General features: G+C 39.4%; 1 protein-coding gene across 4 annotated transcripts; it reads right to left on the reverse strand.

The window, feature by feature from the left end:
• Nucleotides 1-594: 594 nt before the first annotated feature.
• On the reverse strand, nt 595-18,299 carry ZNF286A (zinc finger protein 286A). Of its 4 annotated transcripts, XR_001369887.1 has the most exons (7): nt 17,979-18,299; nt 16,300-16,388; nt 11,131-11,245; nt 8,180-8,272; nt 2,145-3,399; nt 741-799; nt 595-617 (listed from the first exon to the last, which is right to left on the reverse strand). XR_001369887.1 is itself a non-coding variant. In XM_014585156.2 (6 exons), the coding sequence occupies exons 1-5, from the start codon at nt 18,013-18,015 to the stop codon at nt 2,168-2,170; spliced, it is 1,566 nt and encodes a 521-aa protein (XP_014440642.1). In that variant the 5' UTR covers nt 18,016-18,299; the 3' UTR covers nt 682-799; nt 2,145-2,167. The 4 variants fall into 4 exon arrangements, 3 of the variants coding, with proteins under 3 accessions (XP_014440642.1, XP_027625052.1, XP_027625051.1); XM_014585156.2 differs by lacking the exon at nt 595-617 and having other exon boundaries at nt 682-799; XM_027769251.1 differs by lacking the exons at nt 595-617; nt 16,300-16,388 and having other exon boundaries at nt 682-799.
• Between the last annotated feature and the right edge of the window lie 8 nt (nt 18,300-18,307).

Raw genomic sequence — 18,307 nt, forward strand, 5'->3', positions numbered from 1 at the left:
CTAAGGTGATGAAAGAGCTGAATTCCTATATGTTGTTAAGCCAGCTATTCTCCTACCTTGACCCTAAGCCATACCAACCCACCTCACCCCCTTCAATGCGCTTGTTGTTGTTGTTCATATCTTTATTGTTATTTCACTTTCATTTCCTATGATTTCCATCATTGCTGGGTTTACACTCTATTCCTCTTTAATGATGGTGCTTTCCACTATAACTACTTCTGTAAACTCTAGCCTTCTCATTTTCCATGATCATACAGCTATGGAGAGGAAATTATAAGAAATAGGATAATGCAGAAGGGGAAGGAGTATAGACTGGTTGCTGGGTGGTCGTGAAAGAAAGGATGTGGGAAAGAAAGAAATCTGTGATCAATTCTATAATTAATTACTTTTTTCTATCATTTTCTATAGTTTTCTTTCCATGTAATATGTAATATATAAGAATAACAATAAAAAATTGACATTTGTACAGTGCTTTACTAAGTATTTATTTGAACTTTTGCTTTAGTGTTTCCAGTCTCACTACTGGTCTTTGGTTACCCATGTAACTTATGCTAATGTATCACTGGTCTCATGTCTTGTCTACCTTCTTTTGGTCTCTGGGATAAAAACCAACCAACCTATAGAGGACAAAAACAACAAAAAAATGTAGGTAAAAATGGAGGCCAGAGAAATGGCAACTTCTTCATGATGGAAAGCTAAGTAAATCACTTGAGGACTGTCCCAGGAGTTGTTCTCCGTACCTGGCAGGAGGGTATACCCTGGTGTTTCACAGTTGCTTCAGTTCTTCTTGACTGGGACCCTAAATATAATGACACATTGAACTCATTAACTTTTGAGACTCAATATCCCTGAGGCATTTTCTCGAGTGACACAGCACAATTTATAGAAAGTTGAGTAATGTAGAGAAATGAAGTCTCCCTGATTCTGACTATAAAAAAATCAAGGATTAATCCAATGCTAAGGATAAGAAAGAGATGTGATCAGAAACTACAGTTAAAATTTTGACCTACTGTCTACTTTAGGGTAACTCCCAGGAAAATGGAAAAAGATGGAAAATCTCCATAGAACAGGAATAATGGTTATCTAAATCTATGACTAATGTAATCCATGTAAACATAATTTAAACCTGCTACAAATACATTTTAGTTATGTTCATCAAATTAGACAGTAGACCTTAGTGGGAGGGAGAAATCCTAAGCAAGTTTCAACTCTTAGCTTTTTTAGTTTTTATGGCTTATAGAAAATAAATGATACCATCTGTATAGTTAGATATCTGCTTTGGATTCAGAAAATAGTTTTTTGTCTACCTGCTGCCAAAGAGATAAGCCCTTAATCTAGCCTAAAAAATAAGAATTTCCTTATAGGGACTAACACATGGCTTAATGGTTACATAGCTGGACTCCCACGTAGTAGACTCGGTTCAAGTGTCAGATCTGGCAGCTTAAAACTCACATTGCGCACATGTGCATGCGTGCCCCAAATCCCGAGGAAAATGGAGGCGAAGGGATTGTGGCTTGGGCATCCCCCTGAGGGGTGATTTCTCGCTTTCTGTCTCTGTTTCTCTCTGTCTCCCTACCAAGCACATGTCCTCTATAGCAAAAATGTGTCTCAAGAAAAAAAAAATTCCTTACAAAATGAGAAGCTATAATAGGGCTGACATGATCATATCATAGGGAGGATCAAATTGTATTGCACAATGTTTACACTGCTATTCATTCCCAGGGATTTCTTGAATTTCCACAAATAGATATTTGGGAGGCTGGGGATTAAATTTTTGAAAAAGAATTATTTAATTTAATTTCTTTATTTATTTTAATTTGACCAGAGAGGGACAGAGTGAGAGAGAGAAAGAAGGAAAGTGAGAAAGCAAGCCACCAGATGCAGAACTCAAACAATGGTCAGCCATGTGGAAGTCCAGCGCACTTAACCATGCCACCTGCCAGCCCCAGGATTAAAATTTTGAGATCTCTGGCTAGAAGTTTCATAACTATCAAATCAAGGACATAAGTAACATCCTGTTTGTGGCTCAAAACTATGTAATATGCAAGTGAAACTGGATGCATATAGAATTGGTCCTGAAGTACACACTACGTGTATCCAACCTAAACACTTGGGTATTTAACACAGTGACAAAACAAACTTACATTTCTTCACATTCAATAGTTTTTCAAGGTTGCTCTTCAGTGTGGATTCTTTGATGTCTGATGAGGGATGAACTGCACTTAAAGCTTTTCCCACATTCATTACATCTAAAGGGTTTCTCTCCAGTATGAGTTCTCTGGTGTTGAATAAGAGCTGATGAGTGAATGAAGGCTTTTCCACATTCACTACATTTGTAGGGTTTCTTTCCAATATGAATTCTTTGATGTTTAGCAAAATTTGAGCTCCGGCTAAAAGTTTTCCCACATTCGTTACACTCATAGGGTTTCTCTCCGGTATGAATTCTCTGATGCTGAACTAAATGAGTGCTCTGACTAAACGTTTTTCCACACTCACTACATTCATACGGCTTTTCTCCCGTATGAACTCTCTGATGCTTAGTAAGGGATGAGCAATGGCTAAATGCTTTCCCACATTCTTGACATTTATAGGGTTTCTCTCCAGTATGAGTTCTTTGATGTTTAATGAGTGCTGATGAATGAATGAAAGCTTTGTCACATTCATTACATTCATAAGGCTTCACTCCAGTGTGAATCAACTGATGCTGCACAAGATGTGTACTTCGATTAAAACCCTTCCCACATTCACTGCATTCATAAGGTCGCTCTCCAATGTGGATTCTCTGATGTATTGCAAGGGATGAGCTTTCTGTGAAGGTTTTCTTGCACTCACTGCACTCAAAGAGAATTCGTGTATGAGTCCGCTGATGTTTAGTTAAATTAGCTCTATGGCTAAAAGATTTCCCACATTCGTTGCATGTATAGGGTTTCTCTCCAGTATGAACTCTCTGGTGTCGAATAAGCACAGAATGGTAAGTGAAAAGTTCACCACAATCATTACATTTATGAGGTTTTTTCTCTTTATAGGTTCTCTGCCTTTTCATTAAGTTTGATTTCTGTTTTGATCTCTTCTCAAGTGCATGAAAAGTATAAGATCTTTTGGGAACTCTGTCTTGAGTGATGAGGACTGACTTCTGACTGAAGTTTTGCCAATATATATCATGCTCATGATCTCTTTTCTCAGGGAGTGAATTCATGTGGGTGAACATTTCTCTCAAGTGCCTCTCCTGATTGCCCTGCTGATTCTCTAACCACTTTTCACATTCGAGAGCTGTTTCCAACTTGGAGTCATAGACATTATTCCTAGTCAGTCTGTCTATTAGTGAAACCTGGCATGATTCTTCTTTCGAACAATCTTGCAGGGAAGTCGAACCCTTGCTCTTGAGTGTAGTCTCCACGTCTGAAAGACATTGCAAATGCAAATTTCTTTTGTTTTCTGTGCTCAACAAAAAGGTAGCTCTGTAATAGGTAAGAGTTAATGAAGGTGAAAAGCATGCCTTCAAGAAGTAAGTACAATAGCTTTGACTCTTATTAGGTTATTTACAAAGAGAAGCAAATGAAGGAAAATGATTACTCAGTATATGCAGAAAAAATAAGTATACGCTACTAGGACAGTCAGAAGAGGAGAAAAATGATCAGAAACAGAAGAGCTGGGAGGAACGATACGAATGATGTAATGAATCAGTGGATGAACAAGCAATGAGCACAGAAGATGAGAATGGGGGAAACATTTTTTTAAAATAGAGTACCTACTGCTGTAATAGATATCCAATATTATTGTTATAATTATCATGGCATAGTTATGACTTCTAAGTTTCCAAAGTTTCAGTCCTACTCACGTCCAAATATACATTCCATTGGCAGTTTTTTCCCCCCCTTTCAGTTTTGCTATAGGACACGTGCACTTGCCAGAGAGAGAAGGAGAGTAAGAAACACTCCCTTGGAGGAGATGACCACACCCAGTCCCTTCTCCTCCAGTCACTTCGTGGGATTTTGGGCATGCATACACATATGCCCAGCATGTTTTCCAAGCTGCCAGTTTGGGACTTGAACTGTGAGGTCAGCCATACAGATCCAGCCACTTTGACTAGACCATTAGCTGACCCTTTATTGCCAACTTAATCTTTCTTTCTTTCTTTCTTTCTTTCTTTCCTTTCTTTCTTTCTTTCTTTCTTTGAGAAGTTTTTGCTATAGGGCATGTGTGCTCACCAGAAATACAGAGAGCAGAAAGTGACCATCCCAGGGGGGATGGTCACGCCCCAATTCCTTCTCCTTCATTCTCCTCGTGGGATCTTGGGCATGTACACACACATGCCTGGTGTGAGTTTAAGCCACCAGATCCAGGACTTGAACCATGGTTGACTACATGGGAGTCCAGTGACATAGCCATTATGCCAACTGCTGGTCCCACCAGTTTAAGCTTTCTAACACTGTTTTCATAATATGTCCATGTTAAAATATCTCCTATGGCCTCCCAAAGACATAATGGAAAATACACAAAATATATGCACAAGGCTATTCATTGCAATACTAATTAAAGTAGCAAAGACTGGTAATATCTTAAGTGTCCTATTATAGAGAAATAATTGAATAAATGATAGTGTATACAATTATGGAGTATTCTGCAAGTTTTCAAAAATTAAGAAAGATCTCTATGTATTACTGTGAAGTGAGGTCCAGACTATATCAAGTAAAACAATTTTTTTGAGGGATTTTTGCTATAGGATGTTTGCACTTGCCGGAGAGACAGAGAGAGATAGAGAGACAGAAAGTGAAAAAGCACCCCCCAGGGAGGATGGCCACATTGAAATTCCTTCTCCTCCATTTTCCTCTCAGGATTTTGGGCAGGCGGGTGGATGGATGGATGGACGGACGGACAGACAGACACACACACCCAGCATGAGTTTTCAGCCACCAGGTCTGGTACTGTCACTGTGATGAGACATGTGCGAATCCAGTGCCTTAACTACTTTGCCACCTGTTGGCCCCTGCTTTTATTTTTAAAGAGGTGCAGGCATTACACTGCTATGCAATACTCAACCCACGTCCGACTCTCAAAGAAATATAAACACACTGAGCATGTGGTGCATGTCTATATTCTGGCTAACTGAGAAGCTGGAGTGGGAGGTTGTCAAAATCACAAGACCCTGTTGAAAATACCTGTAGCTCTATGTCGGTTGACTACGTGGGAGTCCAGCAACATAGCCATTATGCTAACTGCTGGTTCCCCCAAAAAAGCAACAACCTATATAAAAAGATGTAACATCAAAATTTAAAAATTTTATGTTAAAGTTAACCTAGCATCAAAATTTTAAAATTCTTGGGACTAGCAGTTGGCATAATGGTTATGTCACTGGACTCCCATGTAGTCAACCTAGTTTGAGTCCTGGACCTGGTGGCTTAAACTCACACCGGGCATGTGTGCATGTGTGCCCAAGATCCTGAGAGGAGAATGGAGGAGAAGGGATTGTGGCATGGCCATCTCCTCTGGGGGGTGATTTCTTGCTTTCTGTCTCTCTGTCTGCTATAGAGCGCACACGCCCTATAGCAAAAAACTCTCAACAAAATTTTTTTAATTCTATATGCTGATTTGTAATGCTACCTGTCTTGTATTAGTACCTAAAATGTATAAAGAATTCCAACAAATCAAGAGAAAGACATGAACAGCCCTAATTTTACTTTAAAAAACACTTTAAGAATTATTTTTTATTTAATTTTATCCATCTTTTTTTTTTTTTTTTTTAATTTGACCAGAGAGAGACAGAGAGAGAAAAAGTAAGAAAGCAAGCCTCTGGATCTAGGATTCAAACCCCAGTCAGCCACATGGGAGTTCAGCACCCTAACCTCCATGCTACCTGCCAAACAGCCCTAACTTTTAAAATAGGCAAAAGGTAGCAACAAGTAATTTAGAGCAGAGAAAACCTAAACAGGCAACAAACACAAAATGCTCAAACTTACTCAAATTTATCATTCAGAGAAATACAAATTTACAAACATGAAATATTTTACAACCATCAGACTGACAAAAACAAAATTTGATAACGTCAACTGTTGACTAAGATGGTGGTAGGAACTTGATAGCTTAGTAATGTTAAACATCTGATACTTTAAAACCCAGTAATATGGGGCCAGCAGGTGGTTAAGGGAGCTGGACTCCCACATGGCTAACTGCAGTTCGAGTCCCGAACCTGGCAGCTTGCTTTCTCACTTTCTCTCTCTCTTTGCCCCTCTCTGGTCAAATAAAAAAATAAAAATAAATAAATAAAGTTAAATAACATAATAAATAAATAAAATAATTCTTTTTTTTTTGAGAGGTTTTCGCTATAGGGCACGTGCATTCGCTAGACAGACAGAGAGAGACATAGAGACAGAAAGCAAGAAATCACCCCCCCAGGGGGGATGGTCACGCCGCAATCCCTTCTTCTCTATTCTCCTCTCAGGATCTTGGGCATGCACGCACATGTGCCTGGCGTGAGTTTTAAGCCACCGGGTCCGGGACGCGAACTGCGGTTGACTATGTGGGAGTCCAGCGACATAGCCATTACACTAACTGCTGGTTCCCTAAATAAAATAATTCTAAAAACAACAACAAAAACACCCAATAATAACTCTTCTATTTATCTACCCTAAACCTACTCTCCAGATAAATACAGGGTCAATAAAAGGATGATCCTTGCAACTCTATTACTAACAAAAAGTAAAAATAAAATGGTTCACTTTACTCACACAATGGACTCATTCCACAGTAGTTAAAATGAACAAACATGGTTCATATGTATTAACATAAATTAATATCAAAATACAATGTGAAGTTTAAGAAAAATAGATCACAGAAAACATAATAAAATATATTTTCAATATACGTATGTCTTTTGTGTTGTGTATGCATGTATACATATACATATGCATGTAAACACTGGAATAATTCAAACCACATCAACATGTAGTGGTTATTCTAGGAGAGAAAGAGAATGAAAGGCCTTTAACTGAATCTGTAATTCTTTTTTCTTCAAAAGCACAAGATAAACACCCCTAAGATTAGCTAAAGAAATCAGACAATATTAAGTGTTAATAAGCACGTGGAGTAACTAGAATTGGTATGATAACTTTGGAAACCTCTTTGCCAGTAACTACCAACAATGAACATACAATTATTCCTATGAATCAACAATTCTATTATGTACATATCCAACAAAAATATATGCATATATATGTTTACCAAAAGACAAGTTAAAGAAAAGTTTCATAGCAATACTATTCATATAGCCCCAAACTGGACACTTTGTAAATGCCCATCTTTAAGAGAAGAGATAAACTAGTATATAGACATAATGAAAGACTGTGTCATGACAATGAACAAACTACTACAATGACAAGCAACAACATGGAGATACCTCATGGCTCAAGTTCTGTGAAGGAAACCATTCATAAAAGTATATACAATTGGATTTATATAATGTTCAAGAACACTCGAAATTAACATAATAGTGTTACCAGCTAAGATAATGTTATCCTTGGAAGGAAGGAGGTAACAAAGAGCACAGGATACTTCTAGATGTGCTAATAGGGTTATTTTCTTGATCTGGGCACTAGTTACATGAACATGGTCAATTTGTGGAAATTTATATAATTGTATTATATATCTTATATTGCCCCAAAGGAATTGGAAGAAAAGAGACAAATGAGACAAAATAATAGCATGTCTTAAACTGGTGATAGGTACAGGAGTGTTACTTTTTGGACTTCTGTATGTATTTTTTTTTTTTTTTTTGAGAAGGTTTTTTGCTATAGGGCATGTGCGCTTGCCAGAAAGACAGAGCGAGACAGAGAGACAGAAAACGAGAAATCACTGCCCAGGAGGGATGGCCTCGCTGCAATCCTTTCTCCTCCATTCTCATCTCAGGATCTTGGGCACGCACGCGCATGCACCCAGCATGAGTTTAAACCACTGAGTCCAAGACTCGAACCACAGTTGACCACATGGGAGTACAGTGGCATAGCCATTATGCCAACTGCTGGTCCCTGTATGCATTCAAGATACTGTAGAATTTAAAATAAAATATTCCACAAATATGGAGATGTACACATTTCCAATATTCTTTCTTAATCATTGAAAAGTGCTACATCTTCACTATCCTGCTAGATCATCATTTCTGAAGACGCCTATCTGTTTGACTCACCTGAACAGCTGCTTTTAGGGGCTTTTTTCTCAAGCTTCAATGGTTCTTTTCCATTCTCCAAATCATAGTTTTCAGGTTTGGAAACTGGTAGCCCTGTTCATTCAAAATAAATGAGAGAAAAGAAAAGAAAGAAAGAAAGAAATGGGGCTTAGGTAGTTTTGATGGACACAAGGGTTTATATTGGAATATAGTCCCAACCCCTTGATCAGAAAAGAAATAAACATTACAGGAAGATGTGGACTAAGGAAAGATGGACCTCTAAATGGAGCTTAATATATCTCCATTAAAAGTCTGGGCCCGTTAGGAGTTAGACTGAGTTTGTAAAGACAACTGCTTTTGTCTGTCAAGAGAATTTCTCATGATTTTCTTATTGTGTAAAGAAATTTCAGAGATGTTGCATATTAGTTCATACTCTATGAAAAAAGGTGGAAAAAGTGAGACCTCAGTGGCACCATCGCAAATTTAAGACTGCAGTAACTAGAGGTGTTTTTTGTTTGTTTGTTTGTTTGTTTTGTTTTGTTTTGTCTTCTGATGTTTTTCTTCTCTTCCTTCTTCAGAAACTAGAAATTACTTTCTTCTTTTTTGTGTTATTTTTTTTCCCCCAAAGTTTTGCCACAGGGTGTGTACACTCACTGAAGAGAGACAGAGAGAGGGGAAAGTGAGAATCATCCCCTGAGGGAGATGGCCACACCACAATCCCTTCTCCATTTTCCTCTCAGGATATTGGGCATGCACATGGCCAGCATGTTTTTCAAGCTGCGGGGTCTGGAACTCAAACCATAAAGTCGGCCATGTGGGATCCAGCTGCCTTAACTGCCTTGCCATCACCGGGCCCTCTTCTCTTTTTAAAAATGCATTTACTGGGGGCAACCAGCAGTTAGCGTAATGGCTATGTCGCTGGACTCCCACGTAGTCGACCATGGTTCGTGTCCCGGACCCGGTGGCTTAAAACTCACGCCGGGCGTGTGTTCGTGCGTGCCCAAGATCCCGAGAGGAGAATGGAGGAGAAGGGATTGCGGCATGACCATCCCCCCTGGGGGGTGATTTCTCGCTTTCTGTCTCTATGTCTCTCTCTCTCTGTCTGTCTGGTGAGCGCACGCGCCCTACAGTGAAAATCTCTCCAAAAAAAAAAAATGAATTTACTGGGGACCAGCAGGGGGCATAGTGGTTAAGGTGCTGGACACTCTGCATGGCCAACCATAGTTCAAATCCTGAACCCAGCATTATGCTTTCTTACTTTCCTTATCTCTCCCTTTCTGTGTGTCTCTTTGGTCAAATTAAAAAAAAAAAAAAAAAAAAAGAATGAATGACTAAGTAAAGCTAAATAAATAATTCATTTTTTTAAAAAATGCATTTACTTACTTAAAGTTTATTTATTTATTTCTTCAATGAGCAAGAGAAGACAGAGAGGGGAAGCAACAGAGACAGTGCCCTCAGGGTCTACATGGCATGACCTATCCCCAGCCTCAGCCATCCCAGATCATGGGCACTGTATACCTGGTGTGTTCAGGGAGGTCTCTGAACATAAACTTCCCAGGTGAGTCAGCCTTGCAGAGAATTGTTACTGCCGTGCCACTGTCAGGGCCCTACAAAAGTTACTTTAATTTTCTTTCTTTTTTAAAAATTTGCTAATGGAGACAGAGAGAGAGAGAGAGGAAGGAGGGAAATTAAGAAAGCACACTCTAGTAGACTGGCCATACCACAAGCCCTTCTCTTCCTTTCTCCTCTTGAGATTTTTGGGCATGTCATGCACATCTACTCGGCTGTTTCAAGTTGCCAGGCCTAGGACTTGAACCGTGCATTCGGCCATGTGGAACCCAGTCACTTTAACCAACACACCACTAGCTGGCCCAGAAGTTACTTTATTAAGGAATTTGATATGTGAGGTTTTTCAGGGGGGCTGCCACTACATGAATACATGCATGCACGTGTACTAACACACACACACACACACACACACACACACACAGAGCATGGGCACAAGATGCAGCGCTGGCTTGAGATTACTTTATCTCTGTGGCTCCAGTGATAATTTCAATGGCAGGCATGACTGTTTTTGCTGAAACTCCTGAATAGAAACTTTTCTCTCCTTTTTTTGTATAGCTTTCTAACTAGAAGAATAATGTAACCATAGCATTATGCTATGGTTTAGATGTGGTCTGTCCCCTCCGAAACTCATGTTGACATTTGATTCTCAGTAGGGCGATCATACTGGGAATGAGAGGTGATTGGGTGATTAGGTCTCTCAGGAGTAAGTTAGTAAGAGAGGGATGTCATGAAAGAATGTGCTTGGCCCACTCTCGCTTTTTCCACACATTTCTTGCTCTCTCACAATGAGATGCCCTCTGCCATACAGCTCTAGGCCCTCCACAGAAGCTGACCAGAAGCCTAATCCTGACCTTCTCAGCCTCTAGGACTGTGAGCCAAACTAAATAGCTTTCCTATATAAACTACCAGTTTCAGGTATTAAGTTAAAACAACAGAAAACAGACTAACACAGGCTGCCAATAGCTGTCCTAGTTACATGAGGAGGTCCTAAACATAAAGCTAATTTAGGGCAAAATCAAGTCAGTTGATTAAAAATAAACAAACAAACAAACAAAATGAAACTCCTGATAATATATTGGGTTGGCGGAAAAGTCATGACATATTGATGCATCATTACTTTTCCGACAACCCAATATTTGATTGCCTGACTCAAGGCTTTTTTCTCTTTCAGCTAGTATGAATTAGGTTTCAGCCACTTGAATCCGAAGAATCCTGATACAAAACGAGCATAGACATTCTACCAAGAATCTAGAGCAGGAACAGATTTTTCTCTAGGCCCCAAAGAATTAAGTCTATGATTTGAGAGTGCAAAAGTGAAGGCTTTGTTAAGCTATCACCCTTGTGATAAAGTAATGATGTCCCTATAAACAGATTTCAGGTTCACAGTGAAAATCTGTCCTTACAGAGTGAGACCAGGTTCCTATAGTTCTCCAGCATCACATCCCTTTGTTCGGGATCCAGCTTCCCCCACTCCTCTGGCGTGAAGTCCATAGCCACATCCTTGTATGTCACTGTTGCCTGAAACACAAAGCATATAGTTAGTCACCATCTTTCACTTGATAGCCTTCCCCTAATCTCCCAGTGACTATGATAAGTCACAGGTATTCTAATAGTGCTCAGATGTTAAATATTCTATACATGAAGTCACTGGGTATCAATTATATGTTAGGCGTACTGTCTAGATTCAATAAGAAAATCAAAAGAAATAAGACTATGGTTACTCTATTGAGATATCATAATTTTTTTTTTTTTTGTGAGAGGTTTTTGCTATAGGGCGCGTGCACTCGTCAGACAGACAGAGAGAGACAGAGAGATAGAAAGCAGGAAATCACCCCCCAGGGGGGATGGCCACGCCGCAATCCCTTCTCCTCCATTCTCCTCTCGGGATCTTGGGCACGTACGCACACGCGCCCGGCGTGAGTTTAAGCCACCGGGTCCGGGACTCGAACTGCGGTCGACTAGGTGGGAGTCCAGCGACATAGCCATTACGCTAATTGCTGGTCCCGGGATATCATAATTTTTCAAGGAGATAAAGTATTAAATATAAATCAGTAAGTCAAACATATAGTGTGGCAAAGTAAACAAAATATAGGCAGGGAAAACAAAGGTATGTCTGTATGGTGTCCCTGTGAGTCCTTAATAAAACCTAAACAATCAATCTAGCCAACCAGATGTTGAATTGTGACCAAAGGACTTATGAATAGAAAAGTCATAGAATGAAAAGACTAGAGATGAACACCAAGTCCAGTTAAACATGAAAATAAATCAAGGCAAAAAGCATTAAATTGGGGATCAACAGGTGTCATGGTAGTTAAGACACTGGACTCCCATGTGGCTAACTGAGGTTTGAGTCTAGAACCTGGCAGCTAGCTTTAAATAAAGCCATAAGAATGGGAATAATATGCTAAGGTTGCTGAAATAGATATATGCCAAATGCTATAAGTGGAGAGAAAATGCCTTGTATGTAAACATGAGTCATTTGCAAAAAGTAGCAAAGTAAATTTAAGAGACTCCAAGACATAAATAGAACAGAGCAATAACTGATGAAAACTGAAAAAGGATACTGGAATATCAAAACAATAATGAAATAATGCAGAAACCAATGTCAACTACAATGTACACAGAGGAAATTTTGTACCTCTAAACACTTTCATCTCATTAGAAAAATAATGTAAATAGATGAGCTGAGTATTCAAGTCAGACTATTAATAGAAAAAGAACAGCAACAACAAACTAAGAATAACAGAAAGAATTACAGGGTAAAAACAGAAGTGTTGAAATCATGAAATTAAAACAACTGAGAAATCTGAGTAAGGGCAACAGATTATAGTATTATACCAATGTCAATAAAGTAATATTGCCCTGATTTTAGAAAATGAAAATAATAAAGCAAAATAAATTATAACTTTGTAGACACTGGATGAAAAGTATATGAGAAATCTTTTTACTATTTGCAACATTTTAAAGTAAAGTTTCCAAAGATGGAAATAATTTGAAATTTAAGAAATAAAAGAATCATCCTCTGAAAATAAAATAAAAGACTAAGTAGCCACTTAGTAGAAAAAGCTTTATACGGAAAAATGACCTTGATTCTAGAATCTTCAGATACATAGCTAAATTGACATTCAGTGGAAACTGTCAAACAGAAGAAAAAAAATCAGAATAAATCCTTATACAAAATAGGAAACAGAATTATAAAAATCACATAACAAGGACAATTTAAAATAAACATATTAAAAGTGAACAAGTACCTTCCCCCTATAAAAATATTTTGTGGACCAGCAAATAGCATAATGGCTACATCACTGGACTCCCATGTAGTCACAGTTCGAGTCCTGGACCTGGTGGCTTAAACTCATGCTGGGTGCATGTACGTGCATGCCCAAGATCCCAAGAGGAGAATGGAGAAGGGATTGAGGTGTGGCTATCCCCCTGGGAGGTGATTTCTTGTTTTCTGTCTCTCTGTCTCTCTCTTTCTGGCGAGCGCACGCACCCTCTAGCAAAAACCTCTCCAAAAAAGAAAAAAAAAATTTGTAAAGGGGCCAGCAGGTGGCATAGTGGTTAAGGTGCTGGACTCTCATGTGGTTGACTGTGGTTCAAGTACATGTGCGCTATAGCAAATCACTCAAAAAAAAAAGAATTGTAAAAAAATCACATACTTTTAATTTTTTAAAAATATTTTATTTAAATTTATTTATTATTTTTAATTTAACCAGAGAGAGAGAGAGAATTAATGTGAGAAAGCAAGCTGCCAGGTCCAGACCTTGAATCATGGTCAGCCATGTGGGAGTCCAGCGCCTTAACCACTACGCTACCAGCTGGTCCCAACTTTTTACAGTATAGTCTATGGAGAGTGGCCATCTTGAACAAACATGGTGACCTTCAGACACATGCAGAAACATGGTTCTGTGAGCTTAATTTGCATAAAATGAAAACAATTAACATATGGACATGCTAGCTGCATGCAGAGTAGTTCAAGGAAGTCACATGTGTTTATCAGAATCAGCCTCAAAAGATCAGAGAAATCACGCGGTGCCTTGTACTATCAGCCCATTAACAACTGAAAAAAACTGGCTTTGCATTCTATTTCTTATTCCCCCCATTTTCTACCCTGTAAAATAATAAACCTGAGACAATTTGGGTTATGGCTTTTCATCAGAGAAGTTGGGCCCACCCAATCCTCATTTTGCTATACTTGCATGTCTTTGTGTGTTTATTTTTATGTTTATTTCTAATCCACAGCGCCCCCACCCTCTGAAAAATGTGTTCTGCCAAGTGGGTCCCGCCAATAGGCTACCCAAACAAAACATATCCCAAAGTTAGGGTTTGGGGATATAATATACCACTTACCACATGTCTGAGTAGAGCAGTGTGAGCTCAACAAAAAATATACATCAGTTTATTTTATCCTCAGTAGGGAGAAGTAGAGTATAGTATTGCCTTTATAGTCCTACATATGTACTGTTCACCTTATTAGAACGACTAAGAACTAAAACTTTAATAGTTAAAAAACATCTAATAAAAGATACGGGCCAGCAGGTGATGTAGTGGTTAAGGGTGCTAGACTCCCACATGGCCGACTACAGTTCAAGTCCTGGACCTGGCAGCTGCTTTCTCACTTTCCTTCTCTCTTTCTCTGTTCTTCTTGGGTCAAAATTTTAAAAAAAAAATAAATAAATAAATAAATAATCAAGAAAAAAATAATAAAATAAAATAATTCTTTAAAAAAAATCTAATAAAAGATAAAATAGCACAGGCAAACTGAAAATAAGTTGCAAGATTAGCATCAGATGAAACATAATAACATGTGAAAAGAACAGAATTTTTTCTTTTAATTTTTGTAAAATGTTCAATTCACCTTGATGCTGTAACAGTCTTGAATCTAATACCAAAGTGTTGAAACGTATCCATCCCTATTCTAGTACCTGTATCCTGATTTTCCTCTAGCCACTATGCCTGAACACTCTTAGTATGTGTAGTTCAAGTGGTGCTGACTGCATCTGTGACTCACAGGTAGCATGTGCGTTTGTACGTGTGTGTGCAGTTATATTCCACAGAGAAAGACACTTAGATATGGTTGATAACTGGTTCAGGAACAGGCCTAATTGAGTGAATCCCAGAACTTCTGCTGAAATGACTAGGAGAGAAGCTGCCCTTTTTCTTAAGCCTTCAACACAGGAAGATGTGAGCCTAAGTTTGTTAGAGGCCAGTATCAGGAGAAAAATCTCTCGAAAGCAAAACCCATACAGAAAAAAAGTCAGCAAAAATGAAGAGAATAGGTCATAGCATTGCTGCTTGAACTCTTACGTAGACAGACCTAGATTTTTGTTATATTAATGAATACTCTTTTTACTGAAGCCAGTTTGAGTTTCCATCAGCTACAATTTAAAGATTAATTACCAACAATAAAGATTTCGAGACTTACATTAAATAGCTGAAGAGGCCAATGGAGACAGGCAAGTCTTCTATATACACAACCCTGAGAAGTCACTTTTACAAACACTACCAATGGGCACCTCGGGGCATCGGAGCAAAGAGAAAGGCCGATGGATGACTTTGGGTTGTGGTATGCCACACGTATCATAGAGAGTTCTTTTTTTTTTCCTATTCAATTTCCTTTATTTATTTATTTTTTTGAGAGAGTGAACACAGGTTTATTAAGGAAAGTGTACAGAGTAATGAATCCACAGGTGGAACAGCCCCATGAGAGGAGATGGGTGAACAGTTTTGTGCCTTCCTCTGAAAGGAAGAGGAAAACTGTTCCTTGAAAGGGAAGATAGGAAGGCTACCCCAGAGGCAGGGGAGCCTCTGCTCAATTTCCTTGACTAATAACATTTTCTAAACATTTTGACATCCTCTAAAATTTAAAAAAATGAACACAATAATCACTCATATAGTACAACTACCATGTAAATCCAATTCTTAGTATTTCCCATATTTGTCTTTTGAAGGGGAGGCAATGGCATAAAAGGAAATTGTAGACATGAATGCTAGGACTTCAGCATTCACTCCAAAGGGCTGAGCTCTAAATCAAGCCATCATAACTTTCCTATTCCAGCACTCCTTTGAACTGACTACTTATTATTTTCATAACTACTTCAGGGTTTAAGGCATGGTCTTCAATTCCTTCTTAAAGCCATATGCACATTGTTTGCCCTAGAGAAGTGTAAGTTTTAGGAAGTACGCATCATATCCCCTTCCAAATAGTTAACCTCATTACCAAGTACAGAAATTAGCATGGTAGACAGAAAAGCTGCTTACCTCTCCATCTAGAACTTATTAAGGACAATACACTCTTAGTATTTCTCATATTTGTCTTTTGACATCTGACATTTACTGAGGACAATAAATACTAGATAGAGAAGGAAAGGACCATGGTTAAGTAAAAAACATTTTCTATTGAGTCTATTACTCTCTGAAATAATTTCAGAGTTAGAAGTCAGCCCTCTACATGGGCTCTAGTAGACAAAACAAAAACAAAAACAAAACAAAAGAACCTCACATCAAAAAGAAAAGTGTGTGTCTGCATTCTGAGAAATAAGGTGGAATTTCAATAATCAGCAGATACTCACCTGGGATCTGGCTGTAAGGCGTAGAGCTGCCAATTCTCCCTGTTCTGTGCACTTCTCTTGGGGAAAGGGAGAATCCTGGGAAGGCAGAACTAAAGGCAAGAATGCAGTAAAGATGGGGCCTAGACCATTTTGACATTTAGATTTATAAATCTGAAAATCCCTCCACTGGGCCAGCCAGTGGCAATAGATAAGGCAGCTGGCTTTCACATGGCCAACTGCAGAGTTCCAGTTCTAGACCCAGCAGCTGGACAAATATGCTAGGTCTGTGTGTGTGGGTACCCAAGATCCCGAAATAAGAAATGGAGAAGGAATTATGCATGATCATACCTCATGGAGGTGGTGCTTTCTCACTTTCTCTCTACTCTCTCCTGGGAGTACACAAGTATTCCCCCCCCCCCAAAAAAAATCCCTCCACCATACTATTTAGATATGCTTCTTTTTAAAAAAAGTATTTATTTATTTTACTGTTATTATTATTTTTTAATTTGACCAGAGAGACAGAGAGAGAAAGGGAAAGTGAGAAAGCAAGCCACCAGGACCAGGACTTGAACTGTGGTCAGCTACATGGGAGTTCAGCACCTCAATCACCACACCATCTACCTGTCCTTTAGCTGTGCATTTTACAAACACCAAGACTGAAGGCAGCTCAAACAAATCATCACCTCTGAGGATCACAGGAAATGTCTGGGAATGCTACTATTCATGGCTTAAACTCATAATTCATAGCTATAATCATAACACATTCTGGAAGATCGCACTCTCTGATCTAAAAATTGGACTATGTCAGTCCAAGTTTATACTAAATTAATACCAGAGTTCAAGGTTTCTCAAAAATTACTCTACAAGCTTGGGGCCAGTAGATGGCATAGTGCTTACATTGCTGGACTTCCACAGGGCACACCACAGTTCCACTGGTGTGTGGAGAAGTAACCAAGATCCCCAGAGGAAAATGGAGAAGGGACTGCAGCATGGCCAATCCTTCCTGGGGGATGATTTCTCAGTTTCCTTCTCACTGTCTCTGTCCCTCTCTGGCAAGCAGTGCACAGGCCCTAAGGCAAAAACAAAACCTCTACAAACAAACAAACAAATAAAATAGACTACACACAAAAGTAATTATCATTGGTTGAGTTTGGAGTGCAGTTTAGAAATCTAACAAGCAATGAAGGGACAGGGATTCTGACATAAAAGATCACAGCCCCAACTTCTAGTAGAACTAAAAGTCAGTTACTGACTTCTATGCCCATTTTCTCGTATGTAAAACAAAAGTATTTGCTCTACTGAAATCATAGGGTCTTTGTGCAAAGTGGGATAACAAGTGTGCAAAAATATTTTTGTCAATCAAAAATGAATTCTCTGGCTCATGGGTGAAGACTAAGATGGGATGATCATTTGGAAAAAGGACGTGTGTGAAAATAAAGTTATGCTCAGGCCCCATAAACTAACATTCAAATGACACTTTCCGGTCGCTTTGAAAGGTCCCTTGTGCTTCCAGTTGAGTGAAAAATGCAGTGATCCCAAATCAAGCCCTTCTTTCATTCTAAAAGCCCATCCGTCCCCAATAAGGGAGGGACAGACAGCCCTCTCTGCCAGAAGCCACCTCTTTCAGGGAACCCTTTGCTCTTCAGGAGGAAGCATTTCGCCCATCCAGGTCGCAAGTTCAACTCCTGAGCATTTCTCACCTCCTTTGTCGGGCATTTCGGCCAAATCTGTCTCCATGATCACCGCCTCCTCCTTGTTCTGAATATTCTGCTCTTCACCCCAACTCAGAGCAGTCACCGAGGCCGGTCCCTCCCGGGCTCTGCAGACGGTCAGGTGAGGTCGGGTTTCTTCCTCACCGCGGTGCCCGCCTCGGTCCTACGGCGCTGGAGCCTGGAAACCCGGAGACAGCATCCCAGAGTGTGGGTCCTCAGAAGCCTGTCCCCAGGGGGACCGAGCGCCGGGAAGAGATGGCGCTGGAGTGGTCGCCAGACACGAGGAGTGGAGGCACAAATCCCGCCGCGCCCCGGGC

Source organism: Tupaia chinensis, unplaced genomic scaffold (genome assembly GCF_000334495.1).
Source record: "Tupaia chinensis unplaced genomic scaffold, TupChi_1.0 Scaffold149131_1, whole genome shotgun sequence".
Classification (NCBI taxonomy): Eukaryota; Metazoa; Chordata; class Mammalia; order Scandentia; family Tupaiidae; genus Tupaia; species Tupaia belangeri.

Excerpts from the sequence above, each read along its gene's own strand:
- ZNF286A (XM_014585156.2), bottom strand. The coding sequence starts at position 18,015 with ATGGAGACAGATTTGGCCGAAATGCCCGACAAAGGAG. Across the intron at positions 16,389-17,978 it reads CGAAATGCCCGACAAAGGAG|TTCTGCCTTCCCAGGATTCT; the intron begins GTGAGAAATGCT and ends TCTTGCCTTTAG. Across the intron at positions 8,273-11,130 it reads TAGGAACCTGGTCTCACTCT|GGCTACCAGTTTCCAAACCT; the intron begins GTAAGGACAGAT and ends TTGAATGAACAG.